The 27,994-nt window shown below is 42.7% G+C and overlaps 1 protein-coding gene across 4 annotated transcripts in view; it reads right to left on the reverse strand.

Annotated features, from left to right (window-relative positions):
- dip2bb (disco-interacting protein 2 homolog Bb) overlaps window positions 1-27,994 on the reverse strand; it is a 56,248-nt gene that overhangs the window by 18,816 nt on the left and 9,438 nt on the right. For 2 of the 4 annotated variants that reach the window (XM_070549279.1, XM_070549277.1), the window contains exons 2-15: window positions 9,634-9,705; window positions 7,378-7,524; window positions 5,885-6,010; window positions 5,500-5,805; window positions 3,997-4,143; window positions 3,846-3,863; window positions 3,235-3,354; window positions 1,612-1,809; window positions 1,442-1,533; window positions 805-915; window positions 613-736; window positions 362-471; window positions 131-233; window positions 1-37 (exon numbers count right to left, since the gene is read on the reverse strand). The exon at window positions 1-37 is cut by the window's left edge and continues 28 nt beyond it. In XM_070549279.1, coding sequence (XP_070405380.1) covers window positions 1-37; window positions 131-233; window positions 362-471; window positions 613-736; window positions 805-915; window positions 1,442-1,533; window positions 1,612-1,809; window positions 3,235-3,354; window positions 3,846-3,863; window positions 3,997-4,143; window positions 5,500-5,805; window positions 5,885-6,010; window positions 7,378-7,524; window positions 9,634-9,705 — 1,711 coding nt within the window. The remainder of the gene's footprint in view (window positions 38-130; window positions 234-361; window positions 472-612; window positions 737-804; window positions 916-1,441; window positions 1,534-1,611; window positions 1,810-3,234; window positions 3,355-3,845; window positions 3,864-3,996; window positions 4,144-5,499; window positions 5,806-5,884; window positions 6,011-7,377; window positions 7,525-9,633; window positions 9,706-27,994) is intronic. The other 2 variants (XM_070549280.1, XM_070549278.1) reach the window with 1 other exon arrangement.

A 27,994-nucleotide genomic window follows, 5' to 3' on the forward strand; every position in this document is an offset into this window, starting at 1 on the left:
TCCTTTTTGAAGTCAAGGACGTTCACTAAAGTTTCCCCTTAAATGAACAAATAGAAGAAGACATAACTCACGCTGGGCTGATTTAAATCCCTCACATGTTGGACGATGGAAACAAAAAAACTCTTCTCACCCTCACAGTAGTTACAGGCCTGGGTCAGCGCTTGGCAGTGGGTCAACATGGCCACTTTAGACATAGCTACACCCACCACTGTGCCGTCTTTACTGGCCTTATACTGCACAGAGAAGCAGAATGTGAACTACAGCACATCAAACTTCATAATAGCTCCTTATTACTCAAAATTAAACGTATGATATGAAAAGTGATAAAAAAAAATCCCAGATTACGTCCTGATGCTGTTACCTCTATATATGCAGGGTCGGTGTTAGCTGTGGGGATGTGCGGTTGCCAATCTTTGCCAGGCTTTGTCAGGTATTTTGAGTCTGTTATCACCCATTTTAATCTAGGCCAACCTAAAATACAACAAACAGCTCTAAGAAATCTTTTAATTCTATTAAAAACATATTGTCTGTTTAATATGAGCAGTTTGAAAGTGACCCAAACAAGGCTGCTCATTAGTTTGAGGTAATTATCCAAGAAATAAGCTTTCTGACCTTTGAACTGCAGTATTTCACCAGTGGGGGTCTTGGGTAGACCCTTTAAGCAGATCTCACTGGTCAAAGCCAGGCTGACACCACAGCTGCCCAGCAGGAAGCCCACCTGGCTGATTCCTGCATCCTGAAAATGTCACACAATCAGGTCTGGATATCAATGATGTGAGTAAGGATCTAAAATGGGTTTCCTACCTTCCGAGACAGAGGAACTTCAATAGGAACAGGGATAACTTCAGCCAGGAGGCAGCCATAGAAGGCCACCCAGAACATGCCCGGGTCACTGTTTGGGTACACCAACGCCACCTACAGACACACATCCCCTCCCTTTAAGATGTTTATATTATCTAGACTTGTATTTATTATTTTGATATTTATGCACTTGTGCTGAATGTGATGCCTAACTGATCTGATACGAGCAACATTAAAAAATAAATTGTCAAATTCTGTCTAAAAGAACTTGCTGATAATTTTTTATGTAAAAGTAAATTTAGTTTCCCACTGTTTCAAGAACCTGAAGTTTACCTTTTTTAATGAAAATTTTAATCCTAAATGATTTGTTTATGTTTTTTTTAATAAAATGAAATTATTATTTTTTTATTTAACTGTTTTGTCCCATATTCATGAGTTATTTGAGCTAGTAGGTTAGGGCTATGGTTTACTAAGTTAATTAGTAGTGGTTTATTTCTACACTTCCTACTTCTTGGTCAAACTGGAATTTTATTTTTCAAATAAAAATCAGAGTAACACTAAATCACATCAAATGTTTGCCTTCTTTGAGATTAAGAGAATAACTACGGAACAGTGTTCGTATCTGAGCCTGCCGACTCACTCTGTCTCCAGGTTTGAGGATTTGCTCGTTCTTGTTGCCCAGCTTGTTGAGGAGGGTGTATGCCAGCTTCACGCTGCGACTCCACAGCTTCCCTAAAACACAGACGGACTCAGTCAGGGTCACAGGAAAGACGCATCACCACTTATCACTCCTCAGATCTGGTGCCTCACCGTAAGTGAGTGTATATAGAGGTTTTCCCGTGATGTCCAGGGCTGTGAGAGCTGGGCTCTTTCCCTGAGTGGCCCCCCAGCGTGCTAATGCTGCCTGCAGGGCTGGGGGCCAGTTACTGACGACTCCTAGAGGTTCCCCTTTCACTGGGATAATCTGGCGGCCCTCTGGCTTGGGTGTGTTGGGGTCCGGCTGGGGTACTGGCACAGAAGGAACATTTCAGATGAATTAAACTTGTTTTAAAAGCCATCATAGTAAAACACACCACAGCTTAATAAAATGTACACTTATCAAATTATTGACTCCTTATCATGAATTTCTCATCGTCTTTGCTAAATAAATATCAAAAATACATTAAAATATAATTAAATCAGCTACAGCCTTCATGGGCCAGTCTCATAACATGCGTTCTCCAACCTTCATCTTCATCTAACACAAGTAAAACAAAGTTCATGATCTTCAACCGCAACTTACCGCAATCAACTTTCCACCCTAGGATTGTTTCCCTGAATGGTACAGAACTACATCTTGTCAGTTGTTATAAGTATCTGGGTATCTGGCTTGACAGCACACTTTCATTTGACATTCACATTAATTCATTATTTTCTAAAGTCAAGTCAAGAATTGGGTTTCTTTAAGTCATCCTTTTCTCATTCTGCAATGCAAACCTTGGTCAAAATGACAGTCTTTCCCATCTTAGATTACGGTGACATCATTTGTAGAACTGCTTCCCAAAAACTTTTAAAACAATAATAAACTGGTCAAAGGAAGAAATACAGACGACAGATGTCAAGACAGAAGCTCCTAACCATACATGGAGGGTTCCATTCCAAATCCAGCCCCTTGAGACAGAACACTAGCCGTAAGGAAGGAGGCCGAGGACTAGGGAGTGTGAGAGTCACTATCCATGATAAAACATCCAAGATCCATAAGTAGATTAAGGATAAGGCCCCCAAAGATGACGTGCTCAGTGAAAGTCTTCAGACAATGGTGAACAGAGGAGGAGACGCTGGAAATACCATCGTGGGAAGACAAGCCTCTACACACCGACAGATAACTGAAGTGGCTGCTATCAAGAAATCCTACCAATGGCTAGAAAGAGCTGGTCTGAAAGACAGCAGAGGCACTCATCATGGCTGCACAGGAACAGGTCAGAGCACAAGAGGCCAAGATCTATCACATCAGACAAGACCCAAGGTGTAGGCTATGCAAAGAGGCCCCTGAGACAATCCACCACATAACTGCAGGGTGTAAGATGCTGGCAGGGAAAGCATTTATGGAACGCCACAACCAAGTGGCTGGCATCGTGTACAGAAACATGTGCAGAGTATGGACTGGAAGCCCCAAGGTCAAAGTGGGCAACATCCCCTAAGGTGGTTGAGAACGAGAGAGCCAAGCTCCTGTGGGACTTCCAGATCCAGACCAACAACATGGCGATGGTGAACCAACCAGACATGGTGGTGGTGGACAAACAACAAAGGACAGCCATTGTGGTTGATGTGGCAATACCAAGTGATGGCAACATCAGCAACAACAACATGAGAAGATTTAGACTCCAGCACAAGTTTCTCATTGTGCATCTGTTTAATTTTACATAACTCCTCTTTTGTTTAGTGACAGCCTACCTTGGACAATCTCCTCTGAGTCGTCGGTGAAGAACTCGCTGAGCGGAGGTCTCTTGGGCCTCTTCAGTGTGTTGAGCAGCTGCTGGATCTTAGTGGACACTCTACTGCTCACAGGAACTCCTACAGACAGGTGCAGAACAGTCGTTTTCATGGTCTGCACAAATATAACACAATCTGCTCAAACATCAAACCATCTTTGCAGTCTGCGGTTCTTCATTCCATGTAGCACTTGTGAGAATGCAATAATCACTAATAAATGACCTGGTTTGACTGTTGTTTTATTTGGGAATGAAAAGCAGCAGCGCAAGTGGGTGTAACCATCACAGGGAGACGGAGGCGCCCCCAGAAAATTTTGATAAGGATGGCCAGATGGAGCCAAATACATTTTTGGGACAGCAATTTTCTAGGGGTGGTAATGGCCACCCCTTGGGGGCGCCACTGCAGGGAGAACACAATGAGAAGTGGGAGAATGTATTTCTGGATCAGGATCACACATGCGGATTTTTACTGTTTGTTGTATTTCCTTCTAATAATTATCCATTACAAACAGGAGGGAGACTAAGGTTCACCGGGACACAGAAAAGGCTGTGGACATTGAGAAGTTTCCTTACGCTGCATATTAGCTCTTCCTATCAGGGTGGAAAAGATCAAGAAGAAAATTAATTAGTAACTTCTGATGACTAAAGTATCACAGGTTAAAGCCAAAAAGTTTAAGATAAAAATCAGACAAAAACATAATGTTTGGTGGGAAGCAGCCATTACCATCGGCGGTCTCCATCATGCTCGAACGGCTTTGCCCACGACTCATTCCTTGAACCACAGCATTGGAGGGCAGGTCCACCCGCGGGCCTCTTGTTGGTGGAGCCACGGTTGTTACATCAGGCGGGGGGGCGCTGTTCTCAGAAGCAGCTGTGGGGACAAAAAGCAGGTGGGTGAGATTAAAAACATTCTGAAATTTATCAACTTTGGCAGCAAGGGGGCGTCTGCCGTTCTCACAGAACTCACAGGTGGCCAGTCCTGTGTGGCCCGTGTGCTGCCACATGGCAAGAACCCCCACACGAACATCCCTATATTAGGCAGGAGATACTGCAAAACCTCTCAAGATCAAACGTGATTTAGACGTAAGCAAGCATAGTGGAGAAGGAGTGTTCTGCATGCTTCTGTCATCTTGCTTTCTGATTGGCTACGCGTCGCATTCAACGGACATTATGCTCCTTTGTCTTAAAATATCAGATCAATACGATGTCACATTTTTGAAAGCCTTGATGTATAATTGGAGCGGTCCCGACGTACTACCAAGAGTACCAGGGAACACATGACACACCACACATGGCAGGGATATCTGATAGGATTATTTTTAGAACCATTACGGTAATCATGTGGGTCCTTAATCCTTTGCCTGTCTGCTCATCCAATTGATAGAAAATTTCTAAAGTCCCTGCATCACACTGAAGCCTTAAATAAACCTAACAAGAAAAAAAATTGTAAAACAAGAAATTTCTAAAGAATATGAAAAATATTTAAACTTATTCATTTACTATAAACTAAAGCCCTTTTTACTCCACATCAGAAAATGCAAAAGTGAAAATTTTTCATAGCATTTTTTCTTGGTGAGGGAGTTAAAGATTGTCTGAAGGAGAAAATCATGTCCAAAATTGGCATAATTATCCTGCTGTGTGCATCTTTATAAACACGTTAAATTCTGCAGGCAGAGCAATGAGTACCATTATTTAAGGAAGCAGGAAATAAACTCATGAGAAGTTTTAACTGCTCATGTTGATGCAACATAGATTTGACTTTGTCGTCACTCACGCTCCCAGATGGCGCAAAATGCTAAAAGGAAAAATAGAGTCACCCCTTAGATCTGTTAAACTTACCTAACAAATCAAGTGTTCTAATCTAGATTTAGGGGTGACAGATGAAAAATTTGAGACCATAAAGAATTTAAACTTGCTAACAATTAATGCAGAGTAATAGTGTGGGTCACTTTCTGCAAGAGGAGTGAGAACAGAGCATGTTCAAGAACTGTTTCCACCTGGATCACTTATGAAGTTGCACACATGAAGCCTGATTACTTCAGTGTCTTCATAAAAACAGTTGGCAAAAAGACTGTAGCCATGGCAAAATGTCCTGCAGTCTGATTGGTCCAGATTCTTCCGCCATATGAGGTAATGCTCTCATCGTGCTTAGTGTCTAACTTTTGAGCCGGCAGAGGCAGAACTTCCTAAATGAACGGATGCAACACTTGGCAGAGCTCAGCCTCACCAATACGACTGTGAGCCAGCATGTCTGTCACTGCTGCAGTGCGGCTCTGCTCCTGAGATTGGTACTGAGGCTGATACAGAGGCTGGTACTGCGGCTTGTACTGAGGCTGGGGCTGGCTCTGAGGCTGAGGTTTAGCTTCGCCATGGGAGAGTGTGGAGGAGGCCGAGGAGGAGGTGGAGGAGCCCTGAGCGGAGCGACTGATCCAACAGTCTGGGCTCTGTTTGTTTGAATTGACTGGAGGCGGGGGGGCGATCACCGAAGACTGTCGGCGCACAGATGTCTCATCTTCAGAACCTGATGAGGAGTCTAAAGGTATGAAAGCAGTGTTTGTATAAATAATCTTTTAATGATGACATTTGCAGAGAATTCTCTGTTGGTGTCTGACCTGGGGGTGTGCGAGTTTCAATGGGAGACTGCACGTAAGTAGACCTCCTCTTGGTAGGCATGGGAAGTGCCATCTTCTCCTCCTTATGCTTTGCCAGGGCGGCCTGAACTGCCTCCGAATGAACATCTGCAGAGACAGAGAACCCTTTAGGTCAGACATAATATGTAAATGCAACAGGTGACTCTGCACTCAACAGCCATTCACTTGAACTCCTAAATCATCAATTTGTTTTTGTTTTACCTCCCGTTTGCACACTGGCTTGTTCAATATCTTTAAAATGCTTCATCTGCTCGGGTAAAAAAAAAAGATGTGGGACAAGATTCACGCGTGAAACTTTCTTAGATCAAATAAAGTGAATTCAGATCTGCTGCAAAGACAAACTATTCTGAATAAAAAGCAGTCTAGAAGATGCCACTGCTCTCCTGATCAAGTCACGACGACAGAACAAAGCTGCGCATGAGCCCACTCACATGCCTACACACAAACAAAACACACACGGCAAAAAACACGGAGATGCTTTCACTCCACGACACCCACAAGTGCATTCAAAAGCACCACGTGTGAAGCACGCTCAACACCATGCACCAAAAAAAACATTTACTGAAGCAAGCATCTTTATCATTTCTGTGAAAATTATTTAGTCAAAAGAAATCCTTGAGCCCAGCAGCAACAGGGACCATCAACACAACTGGAGCTCTGCTGAGCACAAAGCTGTGGGTTAAAATGTGTCTCCAATAACTCCAGTTTACACTCACAAGTGACCAGAACTGATTTTAACGTGAGTACGGTAAGTATTAGTGTGGATATGTTTTTTTTAACAATTTAGAGTATTTAGAGGTAATCCTACACTTCCATATCATCTGTTTTCCCCCAAAATGCAAACAAACTAAGTAGTGTTTGCCACAACTGCAGCAATGCAAACATAGCACAATGTTTTAAGCAAATTTAAATAAGGACAATTAAAGCCTTTATTATTTTATCTGATTGCTTTGAAGTCTCGATTTCAATCTCCTGAATCTAAATCAACAAAACTCTGTTCCTGCAGCCTTGTTTTGACATTTTACTAACTAATAAATCGGGCTGCGGTTATTTTCAGTAAGAGGAAGAAGCAGAAAATAAAAAGCATGGTGTTGAACCAAAAAGAGAATACTTCACCTAGACCTCTGAGAACAAGTAGGAGCAAGATTATCATCATGTGCTGCTTTGTGCTCTTTGGTCTAAACTCTGACACAGTTTCAGTCCTGCCAGTTTTTCCCTCCTGATGAGAGATATCGGATTTCCTCCCAGTCTCGACACACATAGTGACGTAATGACATCACTGTGCTGTCGGGGGTCTCACAGAGGGGCTTCCCAGCTGCAGAACCACTCTCACTAAGGCCCTCACAATAAACTCACTTTTTATTGGTTCCTTTGAGAAGTGTTACCTTAAAAGCAAGCTCACCTATCAGGTGACGCAGGATGTCATTTCACTTGTGATGTCAAAGGGTCCTCACCTGATCTGTAGCGGTCATCCCTGGTCCCTCCCCTGCGATGAGTTCTGCGGGAGCGACGCTCACGGTACCGGGATGAACTGGAGGGGGGAGGGGCCTGGCTGGAGGAACTGGGAGCTGGAGGCTGGAAGTCATTCTGAGGGGGAGGCACTGCCAAAAAAAAGTGATTTGTTTTTCTTCATTGCCTTCATTAGAATAACCCTCATGAGGATCATACAGAGTGTCACTGAGATCAATGAACAATTATCACTAATTAAATTAGAATGATTGCTGCATATTAGAAAAGTATGAACGTGAGGTAATACTGTTGTATAACGGCTCTTTTCCATCAGCAACAGCTCAGCAACAAATCAGCACCCTGTGATACCGAGGTGGCTTAAGAGTTTGGAAAGTAGATCTGAGATCTGTACACAACACAAACAAAACACAACTCAACTACGAAGAACACGGTATTAAAGTAGCTTTCCGGAGTTTTCCCCTTTCAGACATCCGTAAAAGTGATTATCTTGTCATGAACTGTGATATAATGTAAGCAATATGTCTTTTTTTCTTTTGCTAGGCACGCCCCCTGCCCCGCAGAGCTCTGTGCAATAGGAAACTGAGCGCCGACCAGAACTAACCAATAGCGTTAGCCTAAAGCTTACTTGCTTCAAATTTAAGGAATACCTCAGCTGATGCGGACTTGATTAACTTTTCACGGACAAGTAAGTCTTTAAAATATAAATGTATGAAAGCACAGCATGACATGAGAATAATACTTGTAAAACAGCATGTTTTAGCTCTGTTTGTCGGCTACAGAAGCACATTTATAAACAAGAAACCTGAAGTCGCCATCTTACAAAAAACAGAACAACAGACTTTTTGTGTGATATGCTTGTCAGCCACTAGATGGTGCCATCGGATAAGATAAATACTCCGGAAAGAGACTTTAATGTTGAACATTCTGTTTGGTTGGCGGCTTTTTCTCAGGCTCTAAATAGAAGAGGCTGTGGCACCTAAGCGAAACACTCTAGAGACGTATATGAGAGTGTGTGTGACTCCCCTCTAGACAATCAGAGACGACAATCTTCTGATGTGGTGTTTTTGGTCCAGCACGGTACGCTTGGAACCAAAGCAAAAGGGGTGGAAACCACATACCCGTTGCTAATGGGAATGCCTTAGAACTGCGCATAACCAAGTCAAGTCACACTGAGTAGGTGCTGGTGGAAAAGGGCCTAAAGTGTGCCAAAGTTAGGGTTCTGTACACATATGTTACATGACATAACAGCTTGCCATGCACTTGTATTGTCCCTCTGCTGCAGCTTTCACTTCCTCTGCTTCTTTTCTCTTGAATCTGTTAGCAAAATGTCATTAATTGAATTTTTGACCTGTTTCTGGACGGGATCGGCCATGACTTGTACTTCTGTTTGCCTGTACTAAACATCTGTGCCAAATCGTAACGGTACATGTAACATTACACTCCTGTTGTACGGTGATATCAGCTCCAATATCGCCACATTCCTTCTCTCTGTTCTCTTTATTCTGTCATCACAATCCTCACAAAGCTCTCACTGCTACGTTGTTGTGGCCTACATCAGCCGAGGGCATTTGGAGAGTTAGTGTGTTTGTGTGTATTATCACATTTCAGTGTATTGTTTTATTTCTTCTATGGTTTGTCATTGTACTTCAAAATTAAATGAACATTTCAGTTGTTTGCCTGTTATTGTAATACTTCTATGTTGTGCAGCTGAAATGTATTAGTAAAGAAAGATTTTTACTCAGCCCACAGAAGACTTCCTGGGTTCAAATTGTGTCCGTGACTGAATCTGGAAGCTCAGGAATGCATCTTCTAAGCAGAAACTAATTATCCTGGACAGTAAAACCTTCTGAACAGTATTCTCATATTATTTTTGTATTATTATTAGTTTCGTGCCTCCAGAGAAGCCATGACTCAACAAGAGCAGAGAGACGTTCTCTGGTAACAAGCGTCAGATTGTTTTACATCTTGTTTGATGGAAAGATGTAGCCTTCACATCCTTCAGATGCTTGATAAAAATAGAAAGAAAAAAAAAACAAGTTCTCACATTTCTGGGATTCGCCAAATAAATTTGTTCATCTGTGCAACGTTCAACAATTTTGTTTTGCAGTGAATTAGGATGGAATGATCTGCTGGGGCCACAAGGTAAAAGCGTCACCTTGGTGACACCGTTCTCCCATGTGCATTTTTACACACAGAGGACGAGTATGCTCAGGAAAAAAAATGAGATAATCAGCTCTTACCTGGAGCCTGGATTATATATGGAGCTAGGAGTTTGGTCCTTTTCTTCTCATAGCCCTTTTGAGTGATGTCACCTGTTAAAAAGAAAAGAGTAGAAATGTTACTAAGATTTGAAAATGTATGAGCGTAATCTAACTACTGGATGTTTTCTGGTGCCATCATTTAAACAAACTGTATATGTGATGAAGGAAGGAGAGAGAGAGAGAGAGAGAGAGAGAGAGAGAGAGAGAGAGAGAGAGAGAGAGAGAGAGAGAGAGAGAGAGAGAGAGAGAGAGAGAGAGAGAGAGAGAGAGAGAGAGAGAGAGAGAGAGAGGAGACACAGGTAGCAAAGCGAGCAATAACGATGAGACAGATGGATGCATATGGTGTTAAAGTAATCTCTGAGGATGGCTGCAGGCGTCAAAGATGAGTTTCCGTGCCAGGCTCAATGATGTGAAAAACAAAATAGGACTACATTTGGACGCGTACGGAAGCGTGGGCAGAAGACAGGATGATTCAGGAACCCAGAGAAAACAAAGAACGCATGAGTGCTGATGAGGAGGAAGCTGGGGAACGCATGGCGTTCCAACAGAAGGAGGAGGAAGAGCGGTGAAACAGGAGAGATGAGTGACATTTAGATGACGAAGCAAGCTGGAATCACAGTTTTTGATTTAAATACAAATTAAGTGGTAATCAAAGAAAAAGCATCAGCTCCTCAGATTCTTTTATCCTGAAACTCCATCTCCAGTTTCCTCTCCCTGACCTTTCCAGTCCCAGCCAAACTGCGCTGAGGGAAAAGCTGTCACCTTCTCAGTCCTACTCCAGATCTGCAGTGTGTTCTCCCTTCTCCCAGAGCCTCGATAGGTGAATCCTTTCTGCCTTGGTTCCTCTTAAACTTCTAAAATAATTAATGGTCATTTCTTGAAGGAAACATAGCTGCCATCTTAGGAGGTTTTGGTTGTTTGGTCAATTGGTCAATTCTCAAAAGTAAACATTTTTTCTGATCTCACACAAGACATCCAACACAATAGGGAAATAGGGGTAGAAGACTATTTTCATAGCCTGCATGTAAAAATCAGAGTGACCGATGGGACTTTAAAAATAATAAATAAATAAATTATTTTTCTGTGACTTTTGTCTTTACATTAACAAATGAGGAAACAAAATGTCAATAAATACATTTAAATTTAAGGAAATTAAATTGAAAATAAGGTCCTGCCCCAAGTGGAGAAATGTAAGTATCTCGAGGTCTTGTTCACGAGTGAGGGAAAGATGGAGCTAGAGATTGACAGGCGGATTGGTGCTGCGTCTGCAGAGATATGGGTGTTGTACCGATCTGTTGTGATGAAGAGAGAGCTGAGCCGGAAGGCAAAGCTCTTGATTTACCGGTCGATCTACGTTCCTACCCTCACCTGTGGTCGCGAGCTTTGGGTAGTGACCGAAAGAACGAGATACAAGCGGCTGAAATGAGTTTCCTCATTTAGAGATAGGGTGAGAAGCCCCGTCATCTAAGAGGGGTTTGGAGTAGATCCGCTGCTCCTCCATATTAAGAGGAGCCAGTTGAGGTGGCTTAGGCACCTAGTTAGGATGCCTCCTCGACGCATCCCTGGTGAGGTCTTCTTGGCACGTCCAACCAGGAGCAGACCTGAAGGAAGACCCAGGACACGCTGGAGGGACTATGTGTCTCGGCTGGCCAGGAAATGCCTTAAAATTCCAACGAAGCAGCTGGCCCAAGTGGCTGGGGAGAGGGAAGTCTGGGCCTTCCTGCTTAGTCTGCTGCCCCCATGACCAGACGCTAGGTAAGCGCACGATAATGGATGAATGGATGGAAATAGAAAATAAATAAATAAACACACGTGGAAATAAATTAAAACATGTTGTAATAGCTTACTTCCACATTTATTTATTTATTTTTGCATTTATTTTTCTCTGTTCTTCATACTTTTGTCCCTCCAATACGGTAATGAGGTTTGCGTTTCTATCACTGGTCTAAACCACGATCAGTCAGCTACGAAAATCTGTGTCAACCAATAAGCTTCTAAGAAATTCACATAAATTTCCTGGCTCTTCCCTGAGCTTTTACACAGATAAAAAAAAACCACCCACAAGCTGGTTTGCTAAGCCAGATCTAGCTCCACCGTTAGCATTTGATGCTAATAAAATTTTAAATAATAACATTTTAATAAAAATCAGTCTGCTGTTAGTCAGATGCACTAGAAACACCTTCTGGATGAAGTGAACACAAATACAGATGGACAGAGAGAAGTAACAGAACTCCTGATTGGATGAAGCTGCCAGAGGATCAACATAATAAAAACTCAGTGGCTGGAGAGCTTTCTGGGAAAAAAACGAGAAAGAAAAATAGTAGAACAGCAAACACTTTCATAAGTAATGCATGGATGTTACAGCTGGCTGCTCTCAGTCACATGGTTTATTTTTAGCTTAAGTGAGCAGGCGATTTCTCTGCACATATACTGAGACGGATGGAGGAGGGGCCTGCATGCAATAAATGAAACTCCAAGTAATCACTTCTCAATCTGGAACTTTCTGCATGCTGTGAAGTTAGAGAGGAAAGGATGAGTGAGAAAAACGAGCAATGTTTTTGGAAGCACCCTGTATGCTATAGATTTGACAAATAAAATCCTAACGCAGGGCTGATTTGATTAAAATCAGGAAGGCAGGAAGAAAAATCTGTTTAAAAGGCTGAGCACAGAGCCACAAAGACGAAGAGGGCCTGGCTTGTTAACACACTTTCCCACAGTGGTCCAGTCATGGCTGTCCCGACGGTTGAAGGTCACAATCAAGCTTGCCACCGTTTGTCCTGATTGGACGGTGGCATCACAGAACAAAACACGCTGAGGCGAATCCTTTCTTTTCCACAACATCAAAACCGTGCTTCCTAGCTCTATAAAACACGCTGGTGATCTCTCGCTGCGGGTTGTTGAAGTTGTGCTCTTTCCTTCGGCCCCGCAGGCACTCAGTCTGAATAAGAAGTAGCTGAAGATCTTGAATCTCTTCCTCAGCCTCTCGCTCACCCTCAACATGTTACACTGAAACACTCTCTCGTCAAAATAATTTAAATTTCTGTCAACACCTGCTGAGTGAAACGAGGCAAACGCGTAATAAAATATTAAAAGCAACACATGTACTGGTTTAAAAAAAGGAAGCAATCAGCATAATCACAGTCCTATCTGGCTCCCTGCCTCAGCTGATTGAGTTTTTTTTAATTCAAGAGGCTTGTTGTTTATTCAGCAAACCAAACGTTCCTGAAGCTAACAAGCTGGCAGAATAAAGTAGAACCTGTTACGGCTGCCAGCCTGGCCATTGGGATGCAGGAGCCAGGATCACCCAGCCCTGGTGATCAGCCTGGCGCCGCCCCTCCTCCTCCTCTCCTCCAGGCTGCTGAGGAGCACAGCCGAGCTGAATCCTGCTGATGACCCACACCTGGATAAAAAGGCTGTGCCTTCAGCAGTCTGGGAGGCAGCAGTGCAGGGGCTCTGCTGTCCTCCAGGCCTCATTTTGTTTTCAACCCCTTTGAGTAGAAGAGTTTTAACTTTTATAGTTTTAACTCCGAGTGATCCAGACGGATCGTTTTAAAGGTTAACTCTGTGATAAAATTGTATTGACTTTGGTTTTAAAACACCTTCTGTTCTGGTAAAACGTAACATAAGTTTAAACCAGGTGTTTTTAATGTTGGTAACTGCTCTTTTAATGTTAACCTTTTGAGAGTATTTGTTTTTTTGTTTTGCATTTTCGTAATAATGCTCACCATCTGTTTGCACTTCTTTTTTATAACGATTAAACCCATTTTAACTCCACTGTCGCATTTCTTATGTTGCCCCCTCCTTCACATTTTAACACCTCCTGTCGGACGTAACAAACCGAACAGGGATTCGATTCATTCTCAGTGAACCAAACGAAACGACACCAGCAACAATTGGCTAATATTCAGTATGATAATGAAGTGCAACCCTGGGCAGCTGTGGCTACATTGTAGCTCATCATCACCAGGGTGTGAATACGTGTGTGGGGGTGGAGTGGGCGAATGACTGGTTGTGTTGTAAAGTGCCTTGGGGGGTTGAAGAACTCCAGAAGGCGCTGATCTTCAGAAATCATGTCATTTTTATTTTAATTATCTTATTTTAATTACTTTCTCATACACACTTGTGAGCTGACCATTTAACCGGCGTAATCAAAGTCTAAAACCAAAACCCTCAAGTGGGAAAATGTCAGACCTCCCCAGAAACTGAAAAGTAAAAAATGCCCCTCCCCCTTCTCTCTTCTCTGCTTCCCTGCTTTTTCATCCCAACCCCTCTTCTTTTGTGGATTTGCAGTATTTTCAAGCCCATTTCCCTCTAACTATATTTTGTCCACATTAGTGCTAGTTAATGCACCTGGGCCCACAAGCTCGTACTTGATGCACCACTGTGTCAGCTCAAACAGATCCTGGGTCAGCCAGGAGCGCTCCAAAAAAAGCCACTGCTTTTGGATATAACATGATCACATTTTCAGAAATCATAATTTTGACAGTTTGCTCGATCGTAGTCTTCCTGACCGCACTCCGACTAGCTGTTAGCTCATCAATCTTATACAGGCCATTTATGCACACCGAGGACGTCCTGGAATTATATAAGAAAAAGGTCAGATTTTATTTTATTTTTGTTCAGAAACTAAATTCAAGAGGAGCCATTTAGAACAGATATCTGGAGCAGCCTTTGAAAGAAACTCAGAGGTTGGTTCTGTGCTGGTTTAGGTCTCAAAACCCTTTAAAGTGCTGCTAATAAACAACTTGTACCAGTTACATAAACATGACTGTGGAGGTGACGATTATTCACAGTCAAGAGTCACTGATCAAAGCTCGGTGAGCAGCACACTGAGTAACATGGCTGTTATTCTGGGCTTGTTCATTACATCACTGAGTTCTTGTGCTGTTGGAATGGTGCCATCTTAGCTGAGGGGGATCTGAGAAGATCCATAATAGATTGATATAAAAATTTTTTGCATTATTATCATTTGTAATTTCTCATTAAAACCACCAATTACCAGATGCAAAGTCAGAATGTCTGAGTTTTTTAGCAATATTTTTCAATAAGGCGAAGTACTCCAACCCACATGTGTAATCCTCCTACTCCAGGTTTTCTAACCTCTAATTGGCTAAAATGAACAACTGAGTCACACACTTTTCATTCTGTCAACAGCACAAATCATACACACAAGAACCATTCAAACGTTTGTGCTTTATGTGTGCAGACTGCTAATAATCTGAATGAAAACTGGACCATTTAAAAGATTTTTCTCTTTCAGAGCTTTACTTGAAAGCAAAAAACCCAGTATGCTTATTGATGCAAGACTGAACACGTGTCAACAAGGACATGAAGCATAACTGACAACGTGGGTGAGAAAAACTCAGCTGTTTTTGAAGAAAAGTAACAAAACTGCAACCTTTTTTTGTCCTGACGAAGGTCAGTGTGGCTGAAAGTAGCTGAGATGATTTTTAATGACATGATTTTTTTATTGGATTTTCCATGGAATAGGCTAATAAAGGCTTTTAAATAATTTTCATCATGCTCAGAGTGGTTCAGGCCACTTTTTTCTGAAAGCTAAAACTGCAACCTTTTTTAAACATTAAATAAAGAAAACTTTTTCGCAGGAATTAATTTTTCACATATCTGTGTGTCTTTTGTTTTCACAACAATGTCTGCAGATTTTGTATATTTGCACGCACACGCACACACACACACACACACACACACACACACACACACCGTAAGTCCCAGATGAGTCTGTCTCAAACAGTAAGCAGGGTGCGGCCAACTCAGGAGACAAAGCAAATTGTGCTTACCTCCACACAGTCATTAAGGTCATTTCAGATGGGAACTTATGACAACACATACATGTACGCATACACATGCGCGCGCCACACACACACACACACATGAAGAGGGCCCAGAGTTGCAATAACATGGCTCACAAAGCAGAAAGGCAAATAAGTGCTGAGATGAGACAGAAAAGAAGCTGTGGCTAAACAAACACCTCTCCTGTTTTTGTGACAGATAAAAAGAAGGTGTGGCTGACACACCTGACACATCACCCTTCACTTCCTTTAGCACCCACAGGAAACACCACTGAAACAAACTGTGTATAAAACACAACAAGTGTGACAGAAATACTTGGGGAGAGCGGAGAAAATGTATGCCGTTATAACACTTCACATCAGCGAACTGCCAAGTGAGCAAACGCTGCAGTCAAGTTTATTTTTACAGCTCATACTAACATCCAGGGTCTGATTCACCAAAGGATTGCGTGGTGTTGCTTCTTGTTAAATAGGGACAAATGGCAGAATTTGCATCGGTCTAATTCACAAAACCCACACAAAAGGTGACGCATGTCGCCAAACAGGTAGTGCCTCTGTGCTGCTGGTGTTTTCCTAGCATTTACTGTAACTAATGAAGAACAGCACATATGTATGCAAATTACTGCCATAACAAAAAATCTGAGTAGCGAAAAGTTCTTGCAATTATTTACCGTCTTGGCAGAGTTCGCCCAGGAAGAGATAGAAATACATAATCTAGTCATTATTCACATCAACATTTCAAACAATGAGCATCTTAATAAAAAAGTACAGAAAACCTTTATGGGTTACTGAGAATCACCCTGTTGGGTTGCTATAAAACACTAGAGAGGCCTCTAAAGAAACAGCTGCGATTCTCTAACACATCTGGACACATCTGGAGCAGAAGCCTTGTGTTTTCCGGTTTTAACGGCTTAGAGCAGCATATTATTGTGCCGGTACGCCAGTGGCTTCAACATAGAGCTGTTGTAATCTGGAAAGGGTTTATGGAAAATTCACTGGGCTTGGGCAGACGTATGGGGCACCACGTGAGCTGTGCCCATAGCAACCGGGCCCATGTGGAGATGCATGAGGGAGCATCAGCTGTGAAACCAGAAAATCGCCAAGTTGCTTTAAAGAAATGAAGATTAAATCAGTAGACAGGGAGCTGCTTTTGTGTTGTTTGTGTTGGGACACTTTTACTTTAAATTAGGGATGAGCGACTTCGGCTCTTTTACTGATATCCGAAACACCGATTTAAACCGATACAGATGTATGCCGTGTCCCCCCTCGTAAAAAATGGTAAATGGTAAATAAGTTTTGGTTACTAACATCACATATCTCCTATCATGCTTAAATTGTAAACATTTGTGCGCAAAATGACTTTTTGACCACTTCAGTGACCTCGGCACCAGAGATTGGACAGCTCAATCCCACCAGTCCATGGACTGGTGGGATTGAGAAGGTCTTCAAAGTACTCTGCCCACTGATCCACAATGTCCCAAGTAGAGGTCAGCAGCACACAGTCACCTCTGTAAACAGTGTTGGTAGTGCACTGTTTCCCCTCCTGAGAAGCATGATGGTGGACCAGAATCTCCCTGAAGCCATACGGAAGTCTTGCTCCATGGTCTAACCAAACTTCTCTCATGCCTGGGTTTTTGCCTCAGTGACCACCCGGGCCGCACCCACCAACTGCCTCTGGAGTCCCACAGGCCAAATAGACCCAATAGGAGTCTTTCTTCAGCTTGACGGCATCCCTAACCTTCGGTGTCCACCAGCGGGATTGGGGATTGCCACCATGACAGGTACCAACAACCCTGCGGCCACAGCTCGATGGAATCCACATCATGGCCCACTTGGTCTCAATGTTCTCCGCTTTCCCCGGAACAATCAGGAAGTTCAGTCAGAGGTGGGAATTTAAACTTCTCCTGACAGGAGACTCTACCAGACATTCCCAGCAGGCCCTCACAATACGTTTGGGCCTGCCAGGTCTGACCAGCATCCTCTCACCACCAGGTAGTGGTCAGTTGACAGCTCCGCCCCTCATGCGGCTGCAGATGAGATGAAACAACAACAAAGTCGATCATCAAACCGCGGCCTAAGGTATCCTAGCATTAAGAGCACATATGGACACCTTTATGTCTGAACAAGGTGTTCATTATGGACAACACATGGCGAGCACAAAAGTCCAATAACAAAACACCGCTCAAACTCAGATCGGGGGGGTCGTTCCTCCCCACCACACCTTTCCAGGTCTCACTGTCGTTGCCCACGTGAGTGGTAAAGTCCCCCAGCAGAAGAAGGGAGTCACTGGAAGGAGCGCTCTCTAGTAACCTTCCAAGGACTCCAAAACGTGTGGGTAGTCTAAACTGTAGTTTAGTGCATAAGCACAGACAACAGTAAGGATTTAGATATCGACCGGTAGACCAATAATAACATTATTGCTCTTAGAAAACAACAAGTTCACAACCAAAACATGGAGTGTCGTGAAGTAGAAAGTATCATGTAATCTACAGATAAACATAGATTAAATGGCAGTGCATTCGCTGGTCTACAGTCAGCCTGCCTGCTTCTTCTTTTTAATAATTTAGTCAACAACATCGTGACCTACGAACCTCTTTCTCCATCACTCTCGTTGCTGCCTTTATTCGAGTCGTTTCACCTTTAGCTGCCAAATAGACTCAACTACAGCACAGATCAGCTCCAATTTAATGATCACAGGGTGCCGTAAAGCAGAACTTTAAAGTCTAAACAGTTGGAGAGCCCACCTGAGGTTCCCTGTGAACTTGTAAGTGAGATGATTCAGCTACCCAGCTGTCTGTGTGGAGGTGTGCACTCAAGTCACGTCTAAATAATTCAGTCGTTTTTGAACATGAAGCCTTGGTGCATTTGTAACTATGTGGAGAAGAGGACGTGGTCTTTGTCAAAAACAAACCACATGGCTTTCCATGAAAATACTTGTAATACTTGCAAAATAATACTTGTATTGTGCCACCAGAGGTGCAAGAGTTTACTCTTTTGTGTTTCATGAAAAAAAGAACAGATTTTTATGGAGATTTAATAGGTGAAATCAGCTTTTTGCACCAGCTCCTGTCAAAAAAAGCATAAACAAATGAAACTCAGTGCTCTGCAACAGTCTGAATGAACACAGACTCCCAGTAAGGACAGTCAGTGCAGACATATGAAAAATAGCCAACTAAAAATGAACTTATTCTTTCAAAACTCAGTATCTGTTCCATATATCCTTAAACACTTTCTGCTACACATGCTACTAAAAAGGGATGTTCCAACAGTGAAGCATTAAAATGTCCTGAGTATAATACTGTGCTAGTGTGAAAACTTTATCTACTGTAGTTTGAGTCCTTCTACATTAAATCCCAATAAAGTGCAATAAAATGAAAATTAACTCAAATGAACTACAGTAGGGAAAATGAACCATCTTGTAATGAGTTATGGATATGAGCAGCCTTATACCAATGGGAGTTTTGAATTTAAACATAGATTTAATATGCCGATTATGTCTTTGCATCGATTTGGTTCATTTCTTTCAACAATCACTTAAAAAAATAGCAAAATAGTCAAATGTAGTTCATTTAGAAAACGGATCACCTGCTGTATAGACCCTTGTTTTGTGGATGTGCCTCATTTGTACGTACATGTTAGAATTTCCAAGTTTCAACTTGCAAAAATCAACAAGATCTTGGGCGTGGGACGAGTTTGGTGAGCACATGGAAGAAGGCAGCAACACGTACTGTTTGCAGTGGGGATGGGGAGTTGTCCCCATCCATACATATGCATATAGTCAGGCAGCAGAAGTAATACTTTGAGGTAGAAATGTTCGAAATTGGCTTTCCTACCGGAAATTGGCTTTCATACCGATACCTACCGATACCTGGTAGACAATATAGTCTAACTCTTAATTTCCTATTAAAAAAAATACCATAATGTGTGCGTGTGTGTGCATTATTTCCTGTTCTCTCCTGGACGCAAAATCAAAGACAGCCTTCTCTGTTGCGAACCAAGATGGATGAGTCCATGAATGTTAAGTGGCAGAGTGACGTAGACCTGTCAGTGTCACATGGCGAGTTAGGAGGAGGTTAGGACCTAAGATGCAGATAACACCAGATGACACGAGGCAGGAGCGGTTTAAAGGTAAAATCCTTTTTATTAGGATGAGGAACCAGAAATCCAAAATGGCAGGAAGCCAAAAAACAAAGTCCTGAATACCAGGAGGACGAAAGCTCAACATAGAGCACAAACCAAGAAACAAGGCACAAAAGCTCACATAGAGCACACAACAACGCTGACACAAAATAATGGACCAACAAGAAACTGAGACACAGACAGGACTTTATACACTGGGGAGGATGAGAGGGAGATGACCTGCAGGTGTGTGGGGAGAGAGACCAGGTGAACAGAGGTGCTAATCAGGGAAGAAACTAACATGACCTAAGAGTAAAAAACCTAAAGACAAGAAGAGGCAGCAAAATAACTAATAATCTAAGGGGAAGGAAAACTACAAAAACCTGTGGGAAAACACACTAAAGAGACTAATAAAATGAGAAGCTGAACCTATAAAAAACTGCAGAGGGGTGACTGGGGGAGACCGAAGGAAGACAGGACCTGGGAGGGAATATCTGGAGGGCTGAAGACCAGGGGACACATGAGGAACACAAAGAGAGACATAAGGGGGATTCTTAGAGGGGAATGGAGCACACAAGGAGACACATAAGGGAGACGCAGACACAGACCATGACAGTCAGGCTTTTCTGACCAGAGCTTTTTCCTTGTTTTCTATTGGTGGCTGATGCAGGAAATGCGGGGTAGGAGTCTTTTCACGTTCAGCCTGCATTTGAAATTCGGAGTGACCAATCTTTTATAAGATTAAAAATGTTTTTTTCAGTGAACTTGTTCTTTAAGTTGGGCCAGTTGTACCAAATAAACACAAAAATCTCAAAAATTAAACCTCGGATCGGTCATATTCTGACATTTTGATTGATAGGAGAAGTAGATAAATAGTTTGATGTATAATATGGTATGTAAATGTGTCATTGAAATCATTTCAGATATTACATTTTAATGGCAAAATCAACCAATAAAAATGGACATCTGTACTTTGAGGAAACTTTCAGTTTCACCAACGTATTCCAGAGAGGAACAAGTACAGACATATGTACATATATGGACTGGCATAGTGGCCGGCCACCATCTTGGATGGGTCTTCAATTGCCCCCAGTGCATTAATTTCTACTGAGGAAGGTGCTTACCCAACAAAAAACACATTTTATCAAGCTTTTGAACAAAAACAGACGCATGGTGTGACATGATAATTAAAATATAAATATAATTAAACTCAATAAATTAAAATAAAAATCTCACCAGGAAGGCTAGAAAAGTCAATAGTAAACCTGCGTGATCTGTTTTCAAAAGAACGCCAGTTGTTGCAAGATAGGCTAAACAAAAATGAGCATAGTTGCTCACTCATCCAATATGGCGGTGATGCTGTTACGCTCTACAGTGCCCAACTGGGTGTCTACGTATTCATGTCTAAAGGAATGAGGGCTGGGGGACCTAAAATTGGATCCACCATGGGACAGCAGTATAGCTTAGGAGGTTGAGCGGGTTGTCCAGTAATCGGAAGGTTGCAGGTTCGATCCCGGCTCCAACCACAGAATGCTGCTGTTGTGGCCTTGGTCAAGACACTTAGCCCACCTTGCCTGCTGGTGGTGGTCAGAGGGACAGGTGGCACCAGTGCTCAGCAACCTTACCTCTGTCAGTACGCCCCAGGGCAGCTGTAGCTACATCGTAGCTCATCCCCACCAGTGTGTGAATGACTGATTGTGTTGTGAAGCGCCTTGGGGTACTGTTGAGCCCTAAGAAGGTGCTGTACATACAGGCCATTTACCATTTTACCACCAATCTCTGGAGCAGAAGGCAGTGGGGAAGCTCTGGGGGTTGATGAGATCAAGTTGCCCACTCATCCAATATGGACTGTGTTCATGTTTGAGGGAAGAAGGGCGAATTGGGGCGGCATCTGCTGTTATGTGGATGCTGAATCAGTCTGTTGTGGTTAAGAGGGAGCTAATCCTATTTATAGCTATTGACACCTGTGCTATTTTTCAGGTGGGAGTTTTTTTTTTTACTTCACCTAGCAGTCTGGGATTAGTAGGACCTCACAAACCTAACAGACATTTATTTGAGCAATTAATAATTTTCAAAAACTGTTACAACAAATGTCCTTAACTGAATAATTGGAACATAAAATCCAAAAATGTCCTTTTAATGCTGTTTCCCTACATAACATTACAACATCCAAGAAAAATGGAATAAATATGATAGTGGAAGAGGCCAAAGCCCACTTCCATGAATGCCGGGTCTTGAGAGATTCTGAAAAATATTAAGAGAAAAAAAAAGAATAACAAAAGTGGTTTTTGACATCCTCATTTTATGGGAAACTCAAGCAGCACAAGAGTGTGAGGAAAAGTGATAAATGACAGAAAGCAGTTAGCAGTGATGGGTGGGAGTTAAAGAGAGATTCCCAGCAGCAATCCCTGTCTGTGTGACTCACGGGCTAACAGAGCTAACATGTTGCCCCCTGATGCTCTGTGACCTAGATTGAGAGAAATAGGCAGGACTATAATCTCTCGCTTTCTCTCCCTCTCTGGCAGTGCAGAACAGGCTACAGACATGAAAACCTTCTCATCCTGTGCAGCGTTAGATGCAGAATTAAACAAATTCACTACACATTGTTAACCTGGACTTAGCAGGAAGAGCTAATAGGATGACTGAATTCTGAAACAGAGAAATACAACCTAAGCGACAACAGTCTGTGTCCAAATGCTTACAGGACGTGATGCAGTTATGGCAGCAAACACATGGAGAGTGGAATGGTGCAGATGGCGTGGGTCACCGGACGAGCCGAGAGCTCCATATGGTTTACAACGTCTACTTTTAAAGCCTGATATTACACCAGACCGATGCAAACAAAACCAAGAACTTTTTAAAAACTGTGATGATAAAAATAGTCAGAAAAATATCATTCTGATAGTTAAAGGTCTGTTTTAAGATGTTGACAACCCCAGCATAGCCTAATGCTATCAATTATCATTGTTATCATCATCCAGCTAATGAAATATTCATGAAAGGGAATGCTTTAAAATGGTATGATTCAGTAGAACTCAGATCTGTGTTGACACTATTTAAAGCTCAAAATAAACACCTTCCTGGTTATGTAGAGACGTGGTTTAAAAGTAAAGAAACAAACAATCAATTAAAAAACAGCAAAGGTCAGGATAAACATAAAAACTGAATCAGTTAGATGGATCCATGTGTGGAATAACTGTGCTTAAACAGTCGGGTTCTCTCTATATGACAGATGTCTATGATGAGCAAATACAACATTTGATTATGTAGCGGAAATCCACATTTTATATCCTCAGGTTAACTTTGTATGGGTTTGCACGGAAAAGAACCATAACATTGTCACACAAAGGGTTCTTTCACATTCGGCAGAAGGGAATATAGAGGGGAATTTGAAACTGGCCCGCAGTTGGGCATTCTGGTTAACTCCTACATTTTTCTCCCAGGAATGTAAATTTTACCAAGTGACTTGTTAAGCCGGACATTATCAGGACTTGGTCTGTCTTACCTCAACCTGCCAATAATGGGCCATTCCCATCTGTACCGGGTCGGCCCGGGCCGGGTAGCCCCAGTCGGCCCCAGCCTGGCCCGGTTGATTCCACACATCCTTGTCTTAAGCCCATGTGGGCTGATTCTACCCACCAATCAGAGGCTTGCTCTAATGGAAGGTGTGAATTTGCTGTCAGCAGTGGGTGTGTTGGCCCTGGTCGGCCTGAAGCAGACCCCCTCGTGAAGAGGGCTGAGAATGAGCCTTGTGGGCCATTCCCATCTGTACCGGGTTGGCCCGGGCCAGGTAGCCCCAGTTGGCCCCAGCCTGGCCCGGTTGATTCCACACATCCTTATCTTAAGCCCATGTGGGCTGATTCTACCCACCAATCAGAGGCTTGCTCTAATGGAAGGTGTGAATTTGCTGTCAGCAGTGGGTGTGTTGGCCCTGGTCGGCCTGAAGCAGACCCCCTCGAGAAGAGGGCTGAGAATGAGCCTTGGTTGGCCCGGGAAAATACCAGGCCACCCAGATATGTAAACAACCTACGCTACCCGGCCCGGGCCGACCCGGTACAGATGGGAATGGCCCATAACTGACTCTTCCCCCCAGGCCGGGTGCTCGTAAAACTTCTCAAGGGTCATTCTGGAAGATTCCAGGATCTCAATTTTATCAAAACCCCGGTATTTTTCTGTTGATCTATAATCAAAGAAGGTGTTTAGATTGTTCACCCTTAAAATAGAAATCAAGGTGCTCTAAGTTAAGATCTTATCAGCCACAGACCTAAACTATTTGTTTTGTGTTTTCTTTTATGTTAAACCTCTGTCATTTGGTGTTTTTCCAGTTAAAATTCATGCTAATCAATCAATCAATCAATCAATCAAAGATACTTTATTAATCCCAGAGGGAAATTAGAGTTTCAGTACACACAATTCAGAGATCAGACATACATGGGCAAGACACATGAAAAGAATTGGTGACTGTGGTCATTCGCAACCCTGAGTCGCGCTACCTTAATAGAGATGAGATGGGTTACATGAGGATTGGTTCAGGTGGATGGAAAAAAAGGTACTTCAGAGTTGCTCTCCCACCAGGAGGGCAGCTTTGCTCTGCAAAAAAAACACCTGAGAATGGATGGATGCATGTAGTGCTAGAAAACGAATGTGAATTCTCAAACATGCTAAATTAAATGGAAGAAATGGTAAAAATGTAAGCATTAGTCATGTTATTGAATACATTTTAGCGAGCTTAGTGAACTGGTCTAAATGTAGGAAAAGATGGCCTCAGAACAATCTGCCATACCAGATTTGACTGGTCAAACTCCCATTTTATGCGAGCGGCGTGAGCGGTGTGTTACGACAGTGACATGGTTTTGCTGTGACCTCCATCGTGTGTCAATCCCCACCGTGACTGCACCCCAGTCCGCCTAATTTGACTCCTGAGATCACTGGCGAATTGCAGGTTCATGTTTGATACTCCATGAGTACGTTTACATGCAGCCAATATCCGGGTTATGATCGGGTTAAGGTCGGTTTTCGGGTTTCTGAGTTGATCGGGATAACCCGTTTACAAGCAAGAGGCAACCTTAATTTGCATAACCCGTTTTCAATGCGGACTTTGGGGTAGCGTCAGGACGTATGGACGACGTCAAGACGCAATATGCGTCATTTCCAGGTCATCTTGTTCCGGTATCCGTGAAAACAACAACATGTTTCTCAGTTCGGAAGAGATAGCGAGCACGTTTGTTTGCGCTTTAGTGCTGGTATAGACCCACCAGCAGCTCTTACAATGACTGTGCGTACTGGCCGTCATTCGAAGGAGAGTATGTGAGGAATAAATTGCAAATATAGAGAGAGCTGCGCTAAATATATCCAACATGTCGAGGGTACCCGTTACCACCAGAGCCCCGCGGACACTTTGGATGAAGGTGCGCAGCCAGGACTGGTGGGAGCGGGTTGTAATGATGTAGTTCACGGACACGGATTGGCGTGAGAATTTTCGTATGTCACGTCAATCTTTTGCTAAACTGTGTGGTATGATGGAGAGTGATGGAGCCCAGCGCAGTAACCATCCGCACACCAGTGCCTACAGGAATGCGCGTTGCCATGGTGCTATATAAACTAGCAAGCTGTGCAGAGTGTCGTTTGCTAGCAAACCAATTTGGAGTGCACAAGAGCACCGTGAAGAAGATGGTGTACCTATTCTGCCACGGAATGGTCGACTCATGTCATCAAAACACCGATCCGGGTACCCACTTTGGAGGAGGCATGTGGCATTGCACAAAGATTTGAACGTGCCCACTCCATTCCTCAAATCATAGGTAAAATATTTCCTGCTCTTATGTCTTGTTAATGTCAGTAGTTTTCTGAGAGTAGGCTAAATGTGAACTATACTATGTATGTAGGCTACACTGCTGTGTGCATACTTTTTCGTTTTTTTTTTTTTTTTTTTTTTACTTTTTATCATAGGTTGTGTGGATGGGAGCCACATCCCTTGCTTGCCTCCAAGTGATGGCTACAGAGACTTCATAAACAGGAAGTGATGGCCATCCTATGTCCTCCAGGGAGTCTGTGATGACAAATACTGGTAGGTGTTTTGCCATTCCCAGCTTTTGTATTCATGATTATGATTTGTATATAATGTTGACAGACACACATCAATAAGCTATATTAGAACCACTCACAAACATCAATTGAGAGGTTCTCTGTTAAAAAAAAAAACATCAACAGCTTATATGTACAAATAATTATGTCATTACTGACCTGAAATAATTTTCCTAACTTTTTGCCACTAATCACACCGCTCACCACTACATCTTGATTCACTGTGAAACATTTTCTTTAGTTTTTGGAGTGTGAGCTGCAAAATGCCTGGTTCAGCACATGACGCCAATGCACTCCGCCAGTCCAATCTGTTCAACAATGCACAATCCTTCCCAAAGGTGGGTAATGCATTAAAACTTTTGGTATTTAAATGCAAGTTGTATACCTGCCACATATCTAAGATGCATTATGACATAATTTAGGAAGAATAATATTTCTATCTGTCCCACTTTAGAGAGCAGTGCAGATCGAGGGGCAGGATGTGGATTTCTTCCTGCTGGGAGATCCTGCGTACCCACTGATGCCCTGGCTAATGAAGGGCTATCTGCAGTCCCCAAGACTGACACCACAAGAGGAAAGCTTCTACGTCTATTTGAGTTCTGCTAGAACAACTATAGAGATAGCATTTGGTCGACTGAAATCTCGTTTCTGTGTTCTGTTGAAGCGCAATGACTTCCATTTTACTTTCACACCATACGTGGTAGCAACCTGTTGTGCTCTACAAACTTTTGTGAGATGGAGAAGGAGCATGTTAATCCCAGATGGGCAGAGGAGGCCACATCAGTAGAAAGGCTGTTTCCACAGCCTGTGTCACAGGTCAATAGGGCTGATAACAGTGCAGCCTCAGCTATCAGACGGGCCCTGATTACCTTGCTGCACGTGTCCCACTCCGTAAGCGCTTAGTAAGAGCGTGAGTGTGCAGGACGAACGGCTCTGATAGGAAACAAACAACTTTAAACTGTAAGCTCGATACGTTTCAAAACGCTTTATTTTCTAAGTTTTAAAAGATGTTTATCTGCCTTCTCCTTTGTTGCTGTGCACCTCTGAAAAAGAACAGGTATATGCAATGTTCAAATAAAATGTCAACACATACAAGTTTTCTAGTAAGTTTAATAAAACATTTGTTCTTTAATAAAGCACATAACAAAATAGCATTTTGGTTTTGCTTTTTAAATGTGAGGTTGATTCATAAATCATTTGAGACATGAGTGCCTCATCACTGGCATGTCTCAACTGCCTTTGCTGCTCAAACCATTGGTTCTGCGTGTGCTGCATTCTCTCATGAACTGTTGATGTTGAGTAAGTGAAGCGGCTCCACGGTGCCTGGACCTGCGACTTGACCCACCTGGAGCAGACATGACAGGCCTTAGAAAGTGTTGGGTAAGTTCTCTCTTAGTGTTCGACTATTATCACTTTTTGCATTCTTATGAAACTTGTGGATTCTAGAAGATGTTTCTTTACCTTTAGGTGACGTGTCAGAATGTCACCTGCTCCTTCGTCATAAACTAATATCTTCCTACAATTCTGAGTTTACTAAGAATTCAAAAGTGACAATAGTCCTTAGTTTGGGTCCACGGTTATATCACATAATATCTCATAATCACTGTAATCAAATTATCCACTAAAGAAAGGTACTATTTTCAGACATTACACAAGGAGGAGGAGTGACCTGGGGTTACAATACGCTATAACCAGTTATGCCTTTAGTAACAGTATTTAGAAAGCTCACCAGGAGTAGCTGCAGTGGGATTTGATGGCTGTGTAGACTGGCAAGGCACAGTCATTGAAGGTCCACCTTCTCCAATATCTGCATCTGGCCAGACATAAAAACAAGCAAAATGTTACAGCTTGATGTTAAAAAAGATGTTACTGATAGGTTAAACACAGACGGGTCGACGAATGTATCTAACTCCGAGAGCGAAACCCTTTGTTGGCATACGTATTGGATTGAGAAAGTCATGTGACTTACCTGTGTTTTCATCCATAACATCATCATCATCATCCTCTCCTTCAAGATGAACCAGACCGATGAACACAGAGGTTTCCTCGTCACTCGAAAAGTGTGGTGCTGTGCCGGCTGCGACTCGCCATGTTGCTCCCAACTTGTTTACTTCCGGTATTCTGGCGCTTCCAAGATGTGTCGCTACTCAAAAGACCAAGATTCCTTGCGAACAGAACATGCGCAGAACACACGCTTTGATGGGGATAGCCCGATATGCGTTTACACGACCAAACTTTCGGGTCAGAAAAGGGTTACCCCAGGTGTAGTAACCGGGTTTTTAAAAACCCGGTTATGAGCATATCCGGGTTTTTGATGGTGTTTACAT

The sequence above is a fragment of the Nothobranchius furzeri genome, chromosome 3 (assembly GCF_043380555.1).
Source record: "Nothobranchius furzeri strain GRZ-AD chromosome 3, NfurGRZ-RIMD1, whole genome shotgun sequence".
NCBI lineage: Eukaryota > Metazoa > Chordata > Actinopteri > Cyprinodontiformes > Nothobranchiidae > Nothobranchius > Nothobranchius furzeri.